We start from the raw sequence: 22,350 nt of genomic DNA, 5'->3' as shown, positions 1-22,350 counted from the left end.
CCTCAGCTGAAACCAGATGTTTCCATGCACTGTTTAAAATGGGTTTGTTTAAAGACTGCAGAATAAATGTTAATGTAAAAACAACACAAAACACTAAAGCCGCGCTTAGACAGAGGAAATTTGATTTCAATTTTTAAGCTGCAATACACAGCTCACATTCAGAACTGCTGTGAAGTACAAACGTGTAAGTAAAGAGACTCATATTTGAGTTTGGCAGGCACAGCAAACTCATTGTATGAAAGGTAAACTAAAAAGATTAAGATGAAAACTGTGATCCTAATTCAATATGACTGAAGCAAAAAGAGCAACACCTCAATTTTGAGTTAATTGTTAATGTAAAACTGTCAACATAAAAATGTATTTGGTGCAAGGGACCACTGAGCGCTCTGTATGCCCCCCGGCTGTTTCGCTTCTGATACATTTTTTGGGATTTATTCCTTTTGGATTTAGTTTTTCTTGTTTCCTTTAGTGAACTCTCTTGACTTTCACCTGCTTGGCACCTCCCTGCATTTGGATCTGCAATACATTTTATTACTTTTTTCTCTAACACTCTTGAGAATGAGTTACTTTCTTTCATACATGCACATATTTTCTTGAGTTATTTTTGTACCTAATTCATTGGTTTCTTTTCGTTTGTGTATAAATTTGGTAGAACTTCCAAAAGATTGAAAATCAAACACCACATTGTCAAGTCAGAAAAGGCAAACCGTGTTAAACCATTAAACATAAATCATACATGAATTTCTTTTTCTTTTTTATTCTTTTTTATTTCAAAACAGAATTAAAATATAACAATATAACATAAAACATCTTTGTAGCTCTGCCAGTCGTAAATGAACACAGTGTGTTTCGCCTCGTCAGCAGCCACAACATTCAGGAAGTTTCAGGTGTTTGTGAGACTAAAGTTTCTAAGTTAAGTAAACCTGTTGTTGCTGTCCTTTTAAATTCTTTTTGCATATTCTGCCAATAAAAACATGTTGACTGGCATCATCACGTTATTAAGTAAAATTAATTACTGCTTTAATAAGACCCTTCCAACATGTAGCATTAGCTTAAAAGTACTTTTTACTTCTAAATGACAAGTTGCTGTGAGAAAATGAAGTGTAGACATTCATTGTGGTTGTTCACGGTGACACTTTGACAGGTGAGCTACTGTAGAAACTGTGAGGCTTCAGCTCCTTCAGTTCACTGTCACTATGTTTACCATATTAATAGAACATTATATTGCTGGCTCTCTTATTTAGCTTTCTTTATTTCTTTTCCATTTTATCACATATTGCTTGATTTCTGACATGGCAATCAGAGGCTTCCGATTGTAATAATCATGAAATGTACTAAAAATGATATATACCCTTTTACTGTTTGTCTGTGTGAATATTTAAGATTATTCATACACATTTTGAGGCAATTCTCAGAGTGTCAGTGTTTTATCAAGATCTTTTATCAAGATCTACAAATAACAAGATGCAACTCATAAAAATGTATATGGATTTTTGAAAGATTGTTACAAAACCTTTCACATATAAATGGCATGAATGGGCGATATGTAAGTGACTTGATATGTTGCCATCGAGAAGCATGTAATAAAACAGGTCAGGCTTTTCACAAAGCAACTTGATTTTGTCATTTAATTATAATAAATACATCAAAAATTCTACTTTTTGGCAGACTTAACACAAAACAACTTAGCAATATATCTTATTCTAAATAATTTACTTCCATTTAAAAAGGTCGGTGGTGAAATTGGTAAAGTTGAATATGATACAAAGATGATTAAGACCACCATTAGTGACCCCTCTAGAAAACATAACCCGTACATACGTAGGTTTTCTGTATCCAAATTACCTGAGCAATTATGTATTTACACACAGATCTTTCACAATATTGTACAAAGAAAGAAAGTAGGGTGCACATGATGTTAACTTTAAGCCTCTAAGTCAGAACATGATTAAAGAGCCACTGTTTGCTAATTGGATGGTGATTTCACAATTTTTCCAGTGACTGTAATTGTGTTCTGATATGTCTTTCAATTAGGCAGTTGCTTGGGCATAAAGTATTGCCTTGGATATGGGTTGAAAGTAAAATTCTTTAGAACACATTCAGAAATGTTGTTTTAGAGTCCACACCTGCAGTATTTCTGGCAGTGCATCGGTAAACACCAGAATCTCGTTCGGTTGGATTCTGAATGATTAGGGAACCTTGTGGATGGAGATACTTGTTCCCAAAAAGGCGTGGCTGTGCACTTACAACCAGGCGGGTTTTATCAGGTGTTTCCCAAGCCACCTCTACTTTAGGGAGCCCAGTGGCAACACAGTTCAGCTGAACTGCAACTCCATTTTTGGCGTAAGTAACAGAGGGAGGGCCACTGGTAATCCTGGGTTGGTTTCCAATGATATTTACTGAGACTGACAGCAAGGAGCTGCCATATTCATTGGCAGCTCTGCAAACATAGGGTCCTCGATCATGGACTGATGCTTGTCGAATGACAATTGTCCCATTGCGCAATATCGAATAGCGTCCAGATTTCTGCAGCCTGTTGAAGACAGCCCCGCTGGGCAGGGTCCATGTAAGTCTGAATGGCTCACCAGTTGTTTGACAATGAAGGAAAAGTGTTTCACCATCCATGATGCTGACAGGAGATATGTATCGGTTCAGAATCTGTGGCTTCCTTCCTGGGGACAGGGTGACTGTACTCTCAAAAGTCCCAGCAGAGGTATGCCCCACACAGCGGTACATACCAGCATCAGCAACAGATGGGTTGCTGATGATCAAAGATCCATCAAGTTGGTGAAAAAACTTTGAAATTCGAGCACCGGCTTGGAGAGGAGTGCCGCTGGGTAAGGTCCACATTATATCAGTTAACTCCAAGCCATCAATCGAGCAATTTAGAGTCACTCTATTCCCCACTTTTAGGGAAAAGCTTCCTCTTTTGGGAGCATCAGTTTGTGGACTTCCAACCATTTCTTTGACATCCAAGTTGACCAACATTCTAACTTCCCCTCCTTCATAACGAGCAACACACACCATCTGTCCTGAGTCGGTCTTCTTAGCTGATTGTATTTCCAAAGTACCATTCTGATGAACGGTCATATGATTACTGTAGTATGGAGCAGGAAGTATTATATTTCCTGGGAGGATCCACATGATATGAGGCGAAGGGGTTCCCTCGGTCACACAATCCAACAGTTTCCGTTCTCCCTGAACTGCATTAACTTTGATGGTATTTGAAGTTCCTCTTAAGCCATTGATGACTAGAGGAGCTGCCAAAACCTCCACTCTGGTAACTTTATTGTCTTGGCCAACGCTGTTCCTCGCCATACATGTGTAATTACCTCCATCGAATTGCTGAACCTTTTGAACAACCAGTGTTCCATCTTTAAGCACCTTGTATCTGTCTATTGCATTGGAAATCGGTGTATTTTTGGGAGACATCCAAGTGACAACAGGTACTGGGTCACCTTTGACATTGCACTGCAGTGTTACTGTCTCACCGTAGAGCACTCTGACAGTCTTTTGATCTTTATCCTGGATTTGTGGTGGGGATGTACCACCTTTCACCTTGACTCTCACCTTCATCTCATCTCTGCCAAGTTGGTTCTGTGCATAGCAAGTGTAATCACCTTCTTCTGGCTGGCCAACATCGTTAAAGTACAGCGTCCCATTGTCAAACACCACATACCTACAAACAATTTGAAAAGAGGGGGATGAATGTTACACTTTGATGACAGAATTTGTTAGTTGAAAATAGGCTTGATTCATGAAACAAATTACTTATTGTTAGCTAGTATTTGAATGTGGTTTTGCAAAGCAAACACAGGCAAATCAGGAACTTCCCTTGAGCTAAAGAATAATGACTCATACCTGCGACTGCGTCCCACACGGACTCCTGCTTTCTGCTTTATTGGGTTGACCATGGTCCCATCTGGCAGTGCCCAGCTAATCTCCGGGCTGGGGAGGCCAGACGCCACACAGTCCACCTTCAGGTCTTGGCCTTGCACCACCTCCTGACTGGATTTCTGGAGTTTTTGCTCAATTGTTGCTGGTTTGGTCAAGACATTGACCCGCAGTTGAACGTAGTCATCACCCATCTTATTACGGGCCACACACAGGTAGTCACCTCCATCCTTGTCAGTCACAGAATGAATGCTTATGCTGCCATTAAGGAATACTTTGATCCTAGACTCAAAGCTGCACAAAAAATTAAATAGTACCATTAAAACAACCTTTAATATTCAGGACATTAAGAGTTGTTATGATAATAACTATGAAGAACTTGTCCTTTATATTTGCCCACCTGAACTGACTATCCACTAGCTTCTTGGAGGGCGTCCTCCAGATGATTCGAGGCTCCGGTTCACCTGTTGCTACACAGTTCAGAAGTAGATTACTTCCATAGATTACATCTGTTCTCTGGGGAGATGAAGATGTAATCATGGCTTTAGCAGACAACAGCTTTCTTCTGACACTTAGCATCACAGTCCTGCTGCTTGAGGCTACTCCATTACTTGCTTTGCATACATATCTCCCAGAATTCTTGAAGTCCAATCTCTGTATATGGAGAGTCCCGTTTGGAAAGACAATAAGGTTCTCTCTAGTAATTAGTAGGGAAGGAGTGAGCTGTGTGCCATCAGGAGTGATCCAACGCATGACTGGCTGAGAGGCTCTTGTGGCAGTGCAGTCAATATAAGCAGCGCTGCCCTCTGGAAAAGTCATGTTCTCATCTAATCTCTGCTGAATCAAAGAGGGCATTGCAGAGACATGAAGATGCACTGACACGGTATCAGCTCCAGCTGCACTGCTGCCAGTGCATCTGTAAATCCCATTGTCAGTAAAACTAGCCCGGCTGATATGAAGAGTTCCACTATCATCTACAGCCACCTGCCACTGAGATGGCACAGAAGGTGAGGTCGCCATCAGCTGGACTGAGTTAGGGAGGACCCACTTAACCCGAGGCACAGGATCTCCTTCAACTTTGCATTCCAGTTCAACCTTGCTTCCTTCATACACATGGATGTCTCGCTCTCGAGGTTGAAGAACCCGTGGATGATGAGACATGACTATAAGGTTAGCCATCATCTTGTCTGTACCATACTGGTTCTGAACAGCGCACACGTACGGGCCCTCATCTGTTAGCTGTGAGTTTCTTATGATTAAAGTTCCATTATGGAGGACCTCAAACCTCTGCACCTTCATGTTCCTGGCGATACTCGTTCCTACACAAACAGAAGCACACGGTTGTTTCAGAAAAGAAGCAGTCATTATCCATGAACGTTTTTACATTTTGTCACAATATAATCACAATTCCAACATTTTTTTTGATTGACCAACATAAAGTTAAATACTCTTGCATAGAGATGTGCCGATCAGGTTTTTTCCAGCCGATACCGATACCGATCACTGATACCGATCACATTATTCTTTTTTTTTTAATCATAAACACTACCGGTTACATTATGTGGAAAAAGGAACCATAAATTCACCTTAATTTAGACAAAAACTTGTTTTTAATAACTTTTTCCAAGAAGAAAACTAAACAAAACAGGCATTGTGCAAATTGTACTGCTATCGGTAATACTATCTTTAACGGACTTCTTCCTCAAAGAGGTTCTCTGTAAGGAATAGCTTAGAAGTTTGCACTTAGTTATCTGATTTTTGAGAGGGTTTCATTTTAAGTTTCATCTGTGAATCCCTACCAAGCAGTCGAAGAAATGGTTCTCCTCTGATCTAAGAGGTTCCAGACAGAAGAGAGACAAACTTACTGACAGGTCAGTTTCTAAGACTTTGGGACTCTCAAGAAGCACAGTGAGGAGCAAGCAAATGTGGAAAACATGGCACAGTGTGTAAAATAACTGAGCTTTCTCTCAAATGCAACCTCACTCCTTCCAAAATTACTCCAAGACATCATCAGTGACTCATCTGGCAGGTCTCAGGAGAACCCAACATCTAAAGGTCTGCAGCGTCTCAGTTAGGGTGAAAAAAAAGAGGTCAATGATTTCATATTCCAGAACTGCAGCTGGCATTTTATAATTATGAATTGATTTTGAATGCATTAGAGACCAACTTCAGTTATGTACAACGTGCAAACCAAATGGTTAGTTATGGGTGCATGAAAACTTCTGACCTATTCTGTGCACGACTTGAACTAAAAGCAAGATAAACTCCAGAATTCATGATATATTTTCTGAAATAGACGGAATCCCTACAGGAGACAACATATTCTAGAATGAAAAAAAAACTTTTTTATGAATTTCATCTCAAGCCCGTAAGGGTTCATTCATGCATAACAAGATAAAACTGAATTAACCTCCAGCAGATCCAAATGTTGTTTGCACAGGACTTGACATTTAAACAAAGGATATATTTGTAGGTGTGTTTAATCCACTTTTAAGTGGATTTCAGTAGAACCTCCTGACCCAGACAGCCATATGCTTTTAAGAGTCTGAATGTTTCATCTGTTTCCTTCACATAGGAAAATACATGTTGAGTGATGATTACTCTTTCCCTCATTAAAGATTTTCCACCACAGTTTGCAGTTTTTGCCTGTCTGAAATTATGATATAAGTGTAGTTATTCACTTTCAAAGCTTGTTGATGTAACTACACAGCAGTCATGTTCTAAACAAAGGAAAGCAGATATTTACATATTATATCCAAACAGGCACCACCCTCTCTGCTATCTGTCTGAAATTAAAACAGATTAAACTTCAGATTTCAGAGGTTTACATACACGATCACTGCTGCTGAAGCTGGTGAAAGAGTGTAATTATCCGTGAAACGAGTCCTGTACCAACATGGGCTGAAACGCCACTCAGAGCCGAAGATGTTGGTTTTCTAAATACAACAAGCACAAAAAACACTAAATCATACTTTGCAATTTTGATTTAGTTTCTAGTGCAAATATCTTAGTACACTTCACAACACTTTAAATAAGAGAAAACTAACTTACAAACTAACTTACAAGTGACTTTTCAACAAGACAGGAGCTTTTTCAAGTCAATAACTCCTTAATATTGAAGAGAGAATATTTGTTCCATTAGCTGATTATTTCATTTATAACAAGACATTTTTTACTGTAGTACTTTTTCATTAATATTAAGGAATTATTGACTTGAAAAAGCTCCTGTCTTGTTGAAAAGTTACTTGCAAGTTAGTTTTGTCTTATTTCAAGTTTACTAAAACATTTGCACGAGAAACCAGACCAAAAATACTTGGTAAGATTTTGTTGTTTTTGTGAATACATTTTGCAGATGATCTTTCACAAAAACCTGAATTACTGAATATGTGTTCTCTGGTTTGACTAAACTAAAATTGTTCCCAGTGCCCATTGTTACATTTGGAGGAAATAATGGTAAAACTTATAGGTCTGAAAACACAGTCTTAACCCTTGTGTGTGTGAGGACTGAGGCAAACGTAGAGGACTAAGGCAAATGATACAAGTTGTACGTGTGTGGGGTCGGTTGGACCCCATTTCCACATTCAAGGGTTAAATGTAAAGTATGGGGGTGGCAGCATCAGGCTGTGCGTGTGTGTGAATGTGTGTGTTTGAAGAAAGTGATAAAAACAAATTCTCTTCTCATTCTGGAATTAACAAATAGAAACAATTTTGGTAATCATAACTGATTAAAACCAGAAATATATTCTCTGTTTTAATGTCAGATAATGAGAAAACATGGTTGTGTTGTAAATATTAGCTTCAGCAGCATGTGGAAACCTGCAGTAGAATTGTATTAAATCTTTCATCTTTTCTTTAAGAACCTGCAGAAAAAGTTTACCTGCATAGAAAACTGAGTTCTTAGATCAAGTCTTACATACCGTTGGAAACTTTTGTCCAAGACAGGAATGGCATGGGCTGACCTCCAGTCTCACAGGGAAGCTTAGCATCTTTTCCTACTTTGACAGTAATCATCTGAGAATGGGTAGTTTTTATCCATGGCTTCCCTCTTTGAACAGATCCATGCTCAGTTAGGTGCTGTGTGGACACATCCAGAGTTACTGGTGACAGTGTCTTTTGGGATGGGATCACAGTGGGTACTGGTATAGAGGTGGATGCCTGAGAGGTTGGAATTGTACTTATTGGTTTGTGATTTGGAGGAAATGTAGGATGAAAGTTAAATGATCTTCTTAGGATGGATGTGGTAGAGATGGGTTTTATTTGTGTAGCCTGGCTGGTACTGACTGTGGCATTTTGAGTGATGGATGTTGGTAAAGACATTAAAAGAGGTACTAAAGGAGAAAGTCTGGGTTTTGAGAGATAGGGGGTCTCTCTGGATGGTTTAACATGATATGGCAACGGTGAGGTAGCTGAGGCATGTGTTGTTTTTAAACTACTCATATGTGGAGAATCAGTTCCAGCATTCAGAGGTTTCTTCTCAATTGCTTCACTCTTTAAATCTTCTAATGTTGTGAGTGTCTCGGTGGTGACCTCAGAAAGCTTCCTTGGAGTTGAGAGTGATCCTTTGGAAGTTTCTCCAGAGACTGCCTTGCTTCCACCCTGGATGGGTGAAGCAGTTTGGGTAAAATAGGAAGGCTGTAGTGAAGAATCCATTCCAGTCTTCTCCCAATGTATTTGTTCAACCTCCTCAGTAAAAGTCTCCTGATAGACAAATTGCTGATTCTTGTTGTCTGTTGGAAATTTTGTCATACTTTGAAAACCCCGTGAGGGACTTTCAGAGTGCAGCAGAGGTTCTGATTCTGTTGTAAAACTTCTTTCATGCCAGTCCTCTAAATGCTCACCAGGTGGAGGAGGACTGTCTGCAAACCTCTGCTGAGGGATTGATGGGAGAATCTCTGAAATCCCTGTAGGATACGCACTGTCTGAGATTTCCACAGTGCTGTGAGGAGTTGTATTTCCATGAGTTATGCCTGGAGAAACGCTTGGAAATGATGGTGCAGCTGCAGTTCTTTGCCATGATTTGTTTTGGCTGTCCTTTGTTCCTAAAGAAGAGGTTGGTAGTGAGGAAGGCTCTTTGATTACCCCGTGGTTCTGCCTGAAGACTGAGCTTTCTTTATGACTCAGTCTGTCTGATGACGCCACTTGGCTCTCTATGAATGGAACAGAGGTAAATAAATGAACTGCAATTCCTGTTCTTTCTGTGTTTAACATTTTAGAGGCAGAGGTCTTGGCTGTAGGTAGGGGAGTATTTACAGGTGCGGTGGTGATGAAGCTGCCAAGTGTTTTGAGCTTTTGTTTCTTTCTGTCTGGCCGTCTCTTCCGGCCACCATTCCTCCTTTCAGAGCTGACTTTCCCAAGGCGTGACTTTGGCCGTCTTGTAGAGTACACCCTCCTTTTTCCAGGGAGACCGAAGGTAGTCGTTGGAGACACGGTCGTGACAACAACTTCAGAATGCAAATCATTGAGTGTTGTGTCCTTTGGATGTGACTGAAACTGTGACAGAGTTGAAGTCTCGCTCAAATAGTTTCCACTTCCTTCTTGACTTGCTGCAGAGTGATTTGGGTTGGCTGAAGGAGTAATTTGACTTTCCATAAAGAAGTCTTCTTTGTGATTTATGGAGTTAGTGACATCATTTGGTTTGTTCCTACTCTCACTGCTCTGCAGCCCCTCAGACGGATCAGCTGTTTGGATCTTATCAGCAGTAATACTTGTGCTTAGGTTCTCTGGAAAAGAAAATGTGCTGCTGCTGGTTGCAGTGTGTGCACTGGGCTGCCTGACAGTAATAGCGTGCGGTGGAACAGATGTGGTCTGGGGGAGGAAAACCCCACCGTTTAAATTTGTGATTAGGTTCAACTCTCTGTCATGGGTTGGGTGCTGTGTAGTATATGCAATTTCTGTTGGATGGGGTTCTATAGTAACATGTCTGCTGTTAGGAGTTGCATCTTGTGCAGAGATGATTTCAGGTGCCACGTGATTATCTTGACCATGAGTTCTGTGTTCTGTAGGTTTTTCAGGGCTCTGACCGATGGAATAATGCTGACCCACTCGCTCATGTACAGTCACACCATCTGATGGCTCGTCAGAAGTTTCCCAAGACTGTGTCGTCAACTCTGTTGCTTTCATCTTTGTTGGGAAAGAAGAAGGAGGTGAGGTCACAGTATTCCTGTCCCTAATCTTAGCTAAAATGTCTGCCCATTTCTCTGGGTCAATTTTACTTTTAGAAAGATTAATCCTCCTTCTATTCTCTACTAAACCTTTCAGGTTTCCATTGTGAGACCCTATTGGTTTCCGCAGCACAGGCTGTCGCTGCCAGGTGCTCCTAGATGGATGAATTCCTTTTCTTCCTGGGACTAGACTCGCTGGGAGTTTACGTCTAACACTATTGATGCGATGGCGTATTGTAGACCCGTCATTGTCACCTGATGCTTCTTCTGGATTCTCTGTAGGGACTTTGATTTGAGTGTTCACCCCTGAGGCTGACTGAGGCCTTGCTGGAAACTTGCGTATCGGTCTAATTAGACCATTGCGCCTAATTATACTAACTTTTTTCACTAGTGTGTCTACACCATGTTGATTGATTGCTACACATTTGTAATAACCACTATCTGATATCTGAGTCTTTGGGATTTGAAGAGTACCATTAAAAGTCACCAGTGCTTTGGAATAATTAGCTTGGAAATGAATTATTCTATTGTTTGGTAGAATCCAGTTTATTTCGGCATCAGGGGAACTGGATGCTGTACAGTCCAGAGAAATGGAGTTTCCTGTAAATTCCTCTATTGATGTAATTGATGTGTCGTCCCCTGTGGGGGGACTAGAGGATTCCTGGACAGTGAGATAGAAGGAAAGCACAGCAAAATCTCCTTGAACCTTGGCAATGCAGTAGTAAGCTCCAGTGTCTCTGTGAGTTACGGCTTTAATTTTCAACCTTCCATCTCTGGAAACCGAAACCCTGTTCTCAGGACTCCTAAATGGGCTGTTCAGTTTGGAACCGTCTGGCAGCATCCACTGAATTACTGACGGGTCAGAACTGTGCACGTTACAGGCCATTTCATTTGAACTTCCAAGGATAACACTCATAGCTTTCTGTGTTCTGTTTGTTGACTCGATCATGACCCAGTTCCTCTGGAGTCTTTGCTGAAGCTCAGTGTCTACTGTCTCTGAGAGGTTCAACCTTAGAGTTAATTTTACCATGCTGGTTGATGACTGAGGCCGGTTCAGTTGTAGTTCTATGGATGGTTGCATCAGCCATGCAGGCTCGGCCAACACTTTGACTTTAAGACCTGTGTAGTACTGGGCATCCTGCACAGAGTCCTGGTTATATACATGTGCTGGGTACAGATCTTGGCTTGGAGTGACTCCTTGTTTTAAATGGGCTGGAACGTTGCTGTAGTATGCAATCAGTCTCCACAGCTGCTCGTATTTTTCTCTGTCAACAGAACACTGAAGGTCTACTGACAAGGTGATGTTTGCGACCAGCTGAAGCTGGTTGACCTGCTCCCAGCTTACCTTAGCAAGTTCTTTTAGCTTGTGAGCACTGCACTCCAGATCTAACTCATTCCCATGCTCATCAGAGAGGCCAAGGGATATGTTACCAATGGGCTCCTTAAAGTCCTCTGAGGTCAATGTCTCACTCTCAGAATCTTCTAGTGATGTAGTTCTATGAAGGAAGCTGATGACCGGGCTATTGCAAACCAGAGGATGAGCAGCTTGGAGTTCATTTTCCTTCACTTGTATGGGAGAAGAACACATTGGACACAGCTGGCCACCTGGAAGGGCTCTGTCCTTTTTACATTTCAGAACGCCTGGAGCAGAAAAAAGAAGAACAGAGTTAATATAGGACTTATAAAAATAATACAAATGGGGTGCATTCACAGCAGCCCTGTTTAATTGAACTCTACTTTGTTTCGCTATAAAACTTGGTTTGTTTATGAATGTGCAATCAAACTCTGACCAAAGAAGCAAACTCTGGTTCACCTACAAATCTAGATGTCACTCTTTAGGTCTGAAGTGAAATCTAGCGCAGTTTGAATGTGAACACCAAGCGGACCAGAGATTGTGCCAAAAGAAGGACCAAACTGCAGTGCACGGCATTCTGGTTAAGGACAACAAAAATAAACATGAGTCTAGTGTGGATTTTTTACCAAAAGCAAAGGAGAAATCCAACAAATGCTAAAACTTGACGCCACTCCATTTTGTTAACATCTACTAAGGAAGGAAGGAGGAAGTTGTGCTCAGCGTCTTCAGAGTTTTCATGTTGTTTCCTTCAGTAGTCCTCGGTGGAGCGCAGTGTGAAAAAGCGAACAACACAAGATGAAAATGTAACAAGTGTTGCAGTTTTAGTCCCCAATCAAACAAAGTCTACTGGACTATCAGGTGTGAAAACACCCTAAGAATATTAACAATAATTACAATCTGACCTGGTGAAGTTTTTTCCCAGTCATGCAACCAACTCATGCTGCAGTCACAGGTCCAAGGGTTCCCATGGAGGTACAGGTTCTCAAGCTGTGGCATGGTCTCCACCAGCTGTGACGGGACGGATGTGAGTGCATTGTCAGATAGGTAGAGGTGTCGCAGGGTAGAGATGTAGAACTGGCCCATCAGAGCGAAGGTGGTGAAGGTGGCAGGATGCAGTTGTTGAAGCTGGTTTCCCTCCAGCTGCAGAAAGCGTAAGGAAGTGAGTCCCTGGAAAGCGTCTGGATGGATGAGTTCTATCTGGTTGTGATCCAAGTGCAGCCTGGCCACAGACCACAGCCCCTGCAGCGTCAGCCTGTTGATTTTCTTCAGCTTGTTGTAGCTCAACTTCAGCATCTGAACCAACAAGTATAACAGAAAAGTTCCAATATTAACCAGATTATCAAGTCAATTACATGCAAATTAAAACAAGAACCTCAATAATGTTTTATGTTTCAGTGATAAAAAATATTTCTAATCTTATGTTTCAGAAATACTTGATGCAACATAAACCCAACATAAATAATAATAAATGGGAAAGTATTGGACACGTCAGTGTTTTAACTTGGCTAAAATATTTCTGAAGTAAAATTCAGACCATCTGTCTGTTAAAACGCAGCTAGTTCACATGTATGACGCAATCAATGCAGTTTAGTCCACAAACCAAGTTATGAGTAAAAACTAGTATGAAGGAAATTCTTTCCAAAATTTAAAATCTGTAATCATTCCACTTTACAGATCAGCTGGTTTAATGTGAACTGATGGGTTGGTAAAGGGAAAAAAAAATCTGTTTTTTGTTTGTTCTTTTAATTCATTCTTTAAAACTGCATTTCTGTTCTTCTGAATGTAACTTCACGACTTACGTTTTGGGGCAATTGTGGTTAAGAGACAGAAAAGTCATTTTGTAATCAGACTGATGACTGGCATTCAACCCAAAGTCCCACTGATCTGCTTGCTGGTGTTTGAATGAGTGAATGCCTGTTTGGTAAAGTGGTAAATACTGGAAACACTATGACTTCTACCATTTATCTTTTTTCCAACATAGAAAGTCCTGCATTAGCACTGCTGATACTTTCTGTGAACCATGTAGTGGTGAAATGAACATTTTCTTAATTTCTGCATTTCTGTTCAGCACCTTTGAGTTCATACTTGATACAATCCCAACAAAACAGTTTTCAAGATTTTAAAACATTATCAACTGGAATTTATTTTGACAATGATAAATCAAAACTCTTATTTCAAGTTTACTACGATAAATGTTCTATGATACAGTACATGTCCATCTCTATTGGATGTGCTGGATGATTGATTGATTGATTGATTGATTGATTGATTGATTGATTGATTGATTGATTGATTGATTGATTGATTGATTGATGGATTGATGTACCTGAAGTGATGCCAGGTCTCTGAATGCTCCATCAGGCACAGAGTGAATGTTGTTTCCATGGACCATGAGCAGCTCCAGCTTCCCCAGCCCAGACAGTGAAGTGTCACTTATTTTATGAATGCTGTTGAACCTGAAACAACACAACCTGTGAGGACAATTGAACAAACCTGCACTGGAAACATCAACCTGAAACACTCTTAATACATCCTGATAGGGCCAAGGATGGAAAAAAACCCACTGACCCCAAGTTTATGCGCTTCACTTGCTTGGGTACCGCTGCTGGGACGGTGAGGAGGGAGCGGAACGTGCAGTGGAGCTCAGCAGGTTCAGGACAGGAGCAGGGCCGGGGGCAGGGAGCAGACCCCACAGGGGACAGGAGCACCAGCAGAGTCTGGAGGACCCACAGGGTGGAGCGCTCCATCTTCATCCAGAGAGACAGACACAGCAGCTGCTTGGAGGGCCCGACTGCAACACGCACAATGCTGGAAAGTTTGTGATCTGCTTGATTCAGCTGATCTCTTTAATTTACAGACTGAATTCTCATGTTAAACATGCTGCAATGAATGTGAAGATGGTGTCATTTCAGTCACAATGTGAAAAAATGCTAATTGTTGCTTAAACCTAACTCATTGTTACAATATCCAGTTGCTCTTACCTTAAAGTACTGAAAACCTTTCTGCAGGAAGCCCCTCATGTCCCATGTTGTCATGTGTGACCACAAAGCTAAAGACCACAAACGGATAAAAAGACAAGTTACAGACTGGAGCTGGAATAATAAAAAAAGAAACAAAAAGATGGTTAGCTCCAAGCAGCAGTGTGCTCTCCTCACTCCCAGTCTGAAGCGAGTGAAGGAGCAGCTGCAGAGCGATGGCTGGAGACGCAGCAGGAGGAGCAAGGGAAGTTTGAAGGAGGGCAGAACATTTGCTCCCACAGCCAGGCAAACTGCTGCTGAGGCAGGAATGCTGCTGAAGTGTTGCTTGGATAACTTTGATTAGAATGACAAAGACTGACTTCAACAGCTGAACACAGACCAGCTGAGAGGAATAATGCAGGCAGTGACGTGTTTTTGGGCCAGATTTCAGATATTTGGCTGTGGTCCCTAACTGTATTTTTTCTTGTTTTATTTTTTGTAAAATGTGTCAAGACAACATTTGTGGTGAACTGGCGCAACATTAATAAAACTAAATTGTATTTAATTAAATGCATGTTTAATTAAATTCAGTAAAAATCTCTCATTATTCTGACATTTAGCAAACAGAAATCACTTTAATGAACATTACCAGACCAGCTTTAATCTAATGTAATGCCAGGCAGTTTTTTTTACACTGTATGTAAACATGTGGTTCACCTTTATGTCTCCTGTGTGAGAACAGCTTGATTGAGATGAATTAACAGGTATTTGCAGGACTTATGATAAAACAGACATAGGATATCTGATGAGTTCAGCTGAAAGCTCTTATATCCGAGTAAAAGGTATAAAAAAGTACAGTTTTTCATCCTGGTGTGTCGGTGTAAAGAGAGGGCAGCTGGCTGCGGGAGCAGCCAACACAGACCTCTTATTAACCCTGACTCACATAACCAGCATGCAGAGGATTCTGAACAAACAGGCCCAGACACATCCAGGCAGAACAACAACGGCCCACCCAGGAAAAACTAAAGCTGACAAAGACCGCCTGAGGACGGACAGCCCAGTGAGCCTCACAATGGACTTTTTTTCTCCGATCAGAACCGGCTCTCCTCAGTCTGGAAACTTTAGCTTTTCAAGTTCCTTTGCTGCTGCTCATCACTTGGGCATTGCTCCACTTCTACACACACATACTGCTTTACAGTGCTGCACTGAAGATCAGAGAAGGACTAATGTCAAATCACATTTCATCCCAATTTGCTGCTCCAGCCACTAGAAGTCTGGAGCAGCAACCAAACCAAACCTGCTGTTAGCTCTTTGTGACCTGCTGCTCAAATTAGACCAAAGCTGAACTTTTTGGTTAACATGAAAAGTGGTGAACACTGACCTTGCACATGATCCTGCAAAAACTATTTCCATTGCAAAACATGGTGGTGGCAGCATCATGCAGGGGGCTGATTCACTTCAGCAGGGACAGGAAGAGAAAACAGGTTCTAGAAATCATTGACTCAAGGTGCTAAATAGAAATGCATGCAACACTTTTCAGATGTATATTTCTTAGGATGAAACAATTATTCAAAGTAATTGTGATTTATTGATTACTGAAATAATTGTCAACAAATATATCAATCGATTAATTGTTAGCTAGAATACAGAAACTCTAAAAATGGCCGCTTCTTGAAACAACAAGCAGAAAGTCAAAACTGTAGAAAAGTATTTACATTTTGTATTAAAGATGAAAAATCTTCTGTTTGTGAACAACAACAACAATGATTAAGCACATTTTGTTATTAAATTATCAAAATAAGAAACAGATTAATAGTATGTTTTATCATCCTGTTCACTAAAAGAATTCTGTCAATGCATTTTAGGCTCTACAATTTCTATTTTATTATTGAAAAAACTCACTGGATTATTTGCTTATTTGTATCTTTTGATGTAGTTCTAATGTGTAAAAAAGGCTAAAGTGGTTAACTGAAAAATCTGCACTATGTGCCATTTTTAAAATATGATTAATTGATTAATCATGAGAATAAATGATAGAATAACCGATAACCAACATAATCATTAATTGCAGCCCTAATATTTGTAGACTGCACATATTATATCTATTATTGTTTTCGTGCCACTGCTAGTCCTCCTTTGTGTTGCTCTGTTTGTGGCTCATGAGGCACAAAATGCTGAAAAGTTAAAAGGGGTGTGAATACTTTTGCAGGTACTGGATGATCAACTGTTCATAACAGCAGGTTATTAATTTCACTTATGTTCTTGCAGATGATACTGTGATGGACAGTTTGACAGAGGTTTAGGAGTTATTACCACGGCTGACTTTCAGCCACTTCAGCAGCTTTGAGTTTAACGGCTGAGATATTTACAGGTCAGCTGCTTGAAGCTGTTCCAGTGAACAGAGGTCAAGCTGATACCAGCGAGCAGACCAAGCTGTCTAAACAGAGGAAGTGGACACCAGGCCAAATCTGTGTTTGCATGTTTCTGTTAGTGGAGAGTAGCATAAAGAACTATTACTTTCATTTCATTTAAAACTTGACCAAACAGCTAATGAGCCTAAATTCACTATTTAGTTTATTTCAATAAATTACAAGATCAATCCTCATCAATGATTTATGTAACATCAACGTTCCTGAGAGAAAACATGCAGCTCAACAATATTATACTTTTACTTTGTCTTCTCTTTGTACATTTTCTGAGGCTAATTAATCTTTTAATTTAAGCTATAAATTAGAAACTACAACAACTTTCATCACGTCATCTAGAATTTATCAGGATGTTGAGTAAAATCCAGGTATTTACTGGATTTTATTATTATTCTATTTTTATTTCTTCTTTATTAATTTCTTCATTGATAATAATCCCAGGTTGCAAGAGGAACTGCTGCAATTCACAAAAAAGTTTGCATAGGCAATACTGAGGAAATGGATGTGAACTTGTAAACCTGAAGTCATTATTTTTCTCACTTTTAGCAAATAAAGACAATCTTGGTAACCCAGACCTACAACAGGAAGGGAGAAACGTCTTTTTATCCAGTGTATGTAAAGTTCTAGCTTCAGGTTTCAGATGAATTTGTGATTTAGCAGCCGTCTAACATCTGAATGAACAGATCTGGATTCAAAGGAATGCTGGTAGCAGCACATGACTGCTGGTGTTTATGATGTGGTCCTAATCAAATTTCACGTTCCACTCCGGCTTTGTGACATTTTCCATGCTTGTTTGTTGAAATCTAGAGAACTTCAACACGTCCAGCTCACTGACTGAATGAGATTTGACTCAGTTACATTTAATGGGTCTTTATAAAAGTTTTATTGCTTTGAATCAAAGTATAATTAGACATCTCTGTGAAATAAATTATTTATTTTCATGAGGTTTGGTCTGTGATGAGAAGATCATGGACCACAGGAAATTGGTGGAAAAGCAACAATGTGCTTTCTGTGAAAGGCCTACAAATACTGAGGCTGTAAAAGGCTTTTGAAAGTAAATGTGTTTCAGCAGAGGAAAGAGTGGCTGTTTTAATAGGAAGAACCAAAACCGATGGTTGGTCATAGCTTCCTATACCAAAGACCACACACCCTCCTGAAATAAGAAAAAGCATCTTTAGCAGTTACACATACTAACTGTAGGACACACGGCTGTATTTGCCTGAATCACAGGATGTCCTCTAATCGGTGGCAGCAGATGCTTGATGTTTGCTTTTGAAAGAAATGAAGAAGTGAGTTCACTGACGTCAAGTTCCCCAAGTCCTACAGAGCAGAAGACCTGAGACTGGAGCTGAGGGCCAGCAGGACAGCCAGCATGTGCTGGAGCTGCAACGGTTCACATCCAAGCAGTGATAAATGTGATAAAATGGCCTAATCAAAGTCCAAACCTAAATGCAAAAAAAAAAAAAAAACAGTGTCAGAAAGTTGACCTTAGCGAGTTAGACTGTGTTTTCCTTTGTCTTTTGCATCCTGTTAACAGACAGGATGTCAAAGCGTAGTTGTGAAGTGGAGTGTTTGTTCTGGGACCCTCAGGGTCTCACATCTGTCTTTTGGAGGCGATGTGGGTCTAACTGGTATCATCCTGTCATGCACTGGAGCCGTTCACAGCCATGTGTGAAGGTGCTGGAATGAAACTCACCCCCCTAAACTTGTAACCAGAGGTTCTTGAGAAGAAACAGCAACACACCTCCCTCTGGGTCAAGTTTATGTTCCTACCTGAAGTGTAGAAGTTAAAGTGGCATATTGCTGTTGAGTGGTGGTGAGATGGAATCCTCAGTTATGTGCACATTTCTCTGCTCTGTTGTTATAAAAAATCTGACTCAAGAAGAAAAGGAATTAATCCCGGAAGAGCCCCCAATTATGTAGCATCCCCTGCTTTGGTCTAGTGGACATAAGTGTAACTCTAGACAGTGACTGAGGAGTAAAGATGGCATTTAAGGTAATTATTTTCTGCTATGTTTTTAAGTTGATTTCGGTGCAGACTGATAAAAGCTTCACTTCTAGTCAGCATAATAAATAAAACCACACTGAAAAAAATGCTGAACTTGAAATGAAAACAAAATATACACACCTACAAAATAACCTCTAGGTCAGTGTTGCTCAACCTTTTTTGGCCCAGCGCCCCCCCAGCCTTTATCCAGGTCCCTCACCGCCCCCCACCAAAGAGTTTGCAGGCTACTTTGCACTGACTATTAAATCTCATACAAGACAGCATGTCTACTTTTTTGGAAAAGTCGAAATTATGACTTTGAAAGTCGAAATTATGACTTTGAAAGTCATAATTATGACTTTGAAAGTCGAAATTATGACTTTAAATCTCATAATTATGACTTTGAAAGTCGAAATTATGACTTTGAAAGTCGAAATTATGACTTTAAATCTCATAATTATGACTTTGAAAGTCGAAATTATGACTTTAAATCTCATAATTATGACTTCCTGTTTAGCTTTTTTTTTTTTTTTTCATGGCGGAAATGGGCTTCCATAATCACTATTGTAGATGTTTTGATTTTCATGCTTGTTTCTGTATTTATCATCAAGATAATTTCCCAGAGAACAAAAAAGTCATGGGAATAGAAATTATTTTCACAGGCGTCTATGAAAAATGTAATGAATATTCAAGTTAAAATTGGTAGGCCTAACAGCAGCCAATCAGAGTGGAGAAATATTCTTATTTTGTGCCATTTTCTAGTTGTAAATATTCCACAAAATGACCAGATAAAAGATGTTCAACATGCCAGTTTAAACTTTGAACTATTTGCAAACGACTGAGCTGCAGCATTAAAACATGGATAGAACTGTAACTACATTAATCATAACTCTTCTTCTCTTCAGTGTTTGTCAGTTTCTGGTGGTGCAGCTCTGTGCTGCCTTCAGGAGAATGGGACATCAGAGTATCATCCATAAAACTTCACCCACATGACATTTATTGTTCAAACCAGAGCTTTCAGTGGAAAAACTAAAGTTCCTTTTAATGCCATACAAATATGAGACAGAAACATGGATTATATCTTTATATAGATCTGTCTATTGATTATAGATTAATAGTTTTACTGGACAGAAATGACAAAGAACAAATCTGGTTCTTAATCAAATCCTAATGAGTCAAATTGAAAGTGTCATGGAGTCATCAGCCTCATGACATTAACACTGACATGAAAAATAATATTGAAGAAATAAATATATCAAATCTGATTAAAAACATAAATAAGTGATCAGTTCTTTACTGTTATGGTCTGTAAGATATATTTATTCTCAGTACTAGATGTGGTCTCAACAAACCCATGACACTTCAACAATATTATCTTACCTTTTATCTGGAAATAGTGTCTGTTTATTCTTGCCATACAGTCTATGTATTAATTATTGCTCTAAAGGTCTTGCCATACCAGTTTATTCCTCTGTATTTACTTTAGTTTCTTAGTTTATTCTTGCATTTTGTTCTTCATTCATTTCCATTTAGTTTCATTTGATTCGTTTTATCCTCTCTTGGTTTATTGCTATGTCCACTTTAGTTTCTTTCCTGTTGCTACATTTATTTTATCGTTTATTGACCATCAGTAATCTTCACTCATCACCTGCTGCGCCGCCTAATTGTCATGTGTTTCACATCATGTGTTGATTTTTCACTGTTCAGCTTCGGATTCTCTGTTTTTATGCCATAATTCACATCTAGTCCGTCGCTCCGTTTTATGTCCCGCTTCTCCTGTTTCAGTTTTGCGCAATGTGAACGTCTTTTTTTAACCCCTAAGGTGCAGAGCGGTCGGGAAACGTATCGATGGGGAAAAGGCAGACTGACATAAACCTTTTAAAACAACGGAAACAATTTCTGCATTCTGATTATCCATCCATTAATTTTCTTTACACCCTTGTCCCTCAGTGGGGTCGGGAGGGTTGCTGGTGCCTCTCCAGCTAACGTTCCGGGCGAGAGGCGGGGTCACCCTGGACAGGTCACCAGTCTGTCGCAGGGCAACACAGAGACACACAGGACACACAACCATGCACACACACACACTCACACCTAGGGACAATTTAGACAGACCAATTAACCTGACAGTCATGTTTTTGGACTGTGGGAGGAAACCGGAGAACTGGAGAAAACCCACCATGCACAGGGAGAACATGGAGACTCCATGCAGAAAGAGACGTTTAAGCCTGAACCACAGCAGTCAAGTTGCCACAAGGCACTGAAGAGCAACACTAATTGGTTGGCTTGAAACCAAGGAAGCAGCATCCAATCACATTAGAGGAAACAGATACACAAGGCATTACTTCAATGCAAAACAATCATCCACATTAGGATTGTAACATCTTGATTTACTGTCTATTCCATGACTAATGATCCGTCACAGATGCCTTCATGATCGGCAGGTGGGTTTGGTTCAGAGTTATCAGTTTAAGTGTTGTGGCTCATACTTGACAGTAAAGAATAATCCAGACTATTTTCTCAACGAAAATCACAGTATCTGAAGAAAAGTGGCATTTAAGCCAACATGCAGGGATCTGTGTACATCTGTCCCCAAACAGTCACAGATACCTGGAAAGAAACAGAAAAATCTCACCGAGCCACTGCTTGTATGTGACAGAGTCTCTGAGAATGACTGGCTGCAGTTTGGACACAATGTCAACACCGATGGAAGCCTAATGGGTGCCTGGAAGGTTCTGCAATAAAATCTCAAACATCTGTTAGTGCATCCCGGTGTTCAGGCTGACTCGACTGCAGAAGGTTGAAAGATTAGCACTTCATTCTTCATCTTCATTCTCTTTTGCTGCTTTTAGTGAGCATGACAGCATAAGGTTAAGTAGGTTCCTTTAAGATTTATTCACACGCCTGCACACTTTCAGCTTCCAGCAGGCAAATTACAAAGTAGTGAAAGTTAGTGATGCTGCTGCTCCGACTATTAACATCAGACAGCTTTATGTTCCGGCCAAAAGAGGGGAAAAAGTAAGTCATGGCTTGGGATTCTCAGTCATGACCTTGTCAATCACAAGTACATTTTCAGACATTAACATCTGTCAGGTTGTAACTTTGACAGATTCTCTCCACTGGAACGGTTCTGACCTCATGTAGATCCTGACCTGAAGCAGATGATGGAGGAATGCTCTCACTTTTTATCACAGAAAATCTCTCATTTACAGCTGAAATTAGATATTTACACAATATAAAAATAAAATGATACATATTTTATCTATCTGTCTGAAGTTAAATGAAACCAAACTTTTCTTATTTTAGCTTAGTTAGAATTATGGGAATTATTTATATTTACTAAATACCAGAAAACTTAGTGAGGACATTTTTATTTAGAAATAGTTTTTGTAGTTTTCCTTGAATTTGGTCAGGATGAGATCAAATTGTCAGTTAAACCTTCTGGGCTTCCTTCCACAATCTGGAGTTCTGGTTCATTCCTCCTGACAGAACTGAGTTTGTTTTTGCCTCACACACACACGCGCACACACACACACACACGCACACACACACCCACACACACACACACACACAC

General features: G+C 40.0%; 1 protein-coding gene across 1 annotated transcript; it reads right to left on the bottom strand.

Annotated features, from left to right (window-relative positions):
• Positions 1-446: 446 nt before the first annotated feature.
• On the bottom strand, positions 447-14,564 carry mxra5a (matrix-remodelling associated 5a). The gene is made up of 8 exons (XM_008430351.2): positions 14,391-14,564; positions 13,978-14,200; positions 13,736-13,865; positions 12,312-12,702; positions 7,812-11,696; positions 4,295-5,213; positions 3,862-4,188; positions 447-3,679 (listed from the first exon to the last, which is right to left on the bottom strand). The coding sequence occupies exons 2-8, from the start codon at positions 14,160-14,162 to the stop codon at positions 2,089-2,091; spliced, it is 7,428 nt and encodes a 2,475-aa protein (XP_008428573.1). The 5' UTR covers positions 14,163-14,200; positions 14,391-14,564; the 3' UTR covers positions 447-2,088.
• Positions 14,565-22,350: the final 7,786 nt, after the last annotated feature.

This window comes from Poecilia reticulata, linkage group LG2 (assembly GCF_000633615.1).
Source record: "Poecilia reticulata strain Guanapo linkage group LG2, Guppy_female_1.0+MT, whole genome shotgun sequence".
NCBI classification, from domain to species: Eukaryota; Metazoa; Chordata; class Actinopteri; order Cyprinodontiformes; family Poeciliidae; genus Poecilia; species Poecilia reticulata.
The sequence above is the reverse complement of the archived record's forward strand: the minus strand, read 5'-3'. Positions and strand labels throughout refer to the sequence as shown.

Bases quoted from the DNA above. Each gene is read 5' to 3' on its own strand.
- mxra5a (XM_008430351.2), bottom strand. From the start codon at position 14,162: ATGAAGATGGAGCGCTCCACCCTGTGGGTCCTCCAGACTCTGCTGGTG. The intron at 12,703-13,735 runs GTACATCAATCC...TTGTTGGTTCAG, and splicing joins GAGACCTGGCATCACTTCAG to ATGCTGAAGTTGAGCTACAA. The intron at 11,697-12,311 runs GTCAGATTGTAA...TTTCTGCTCCAG, and splicing joins CTGGGAAAAAACTTCACCAG to GCGTTCTGAAATGTAAAAAG.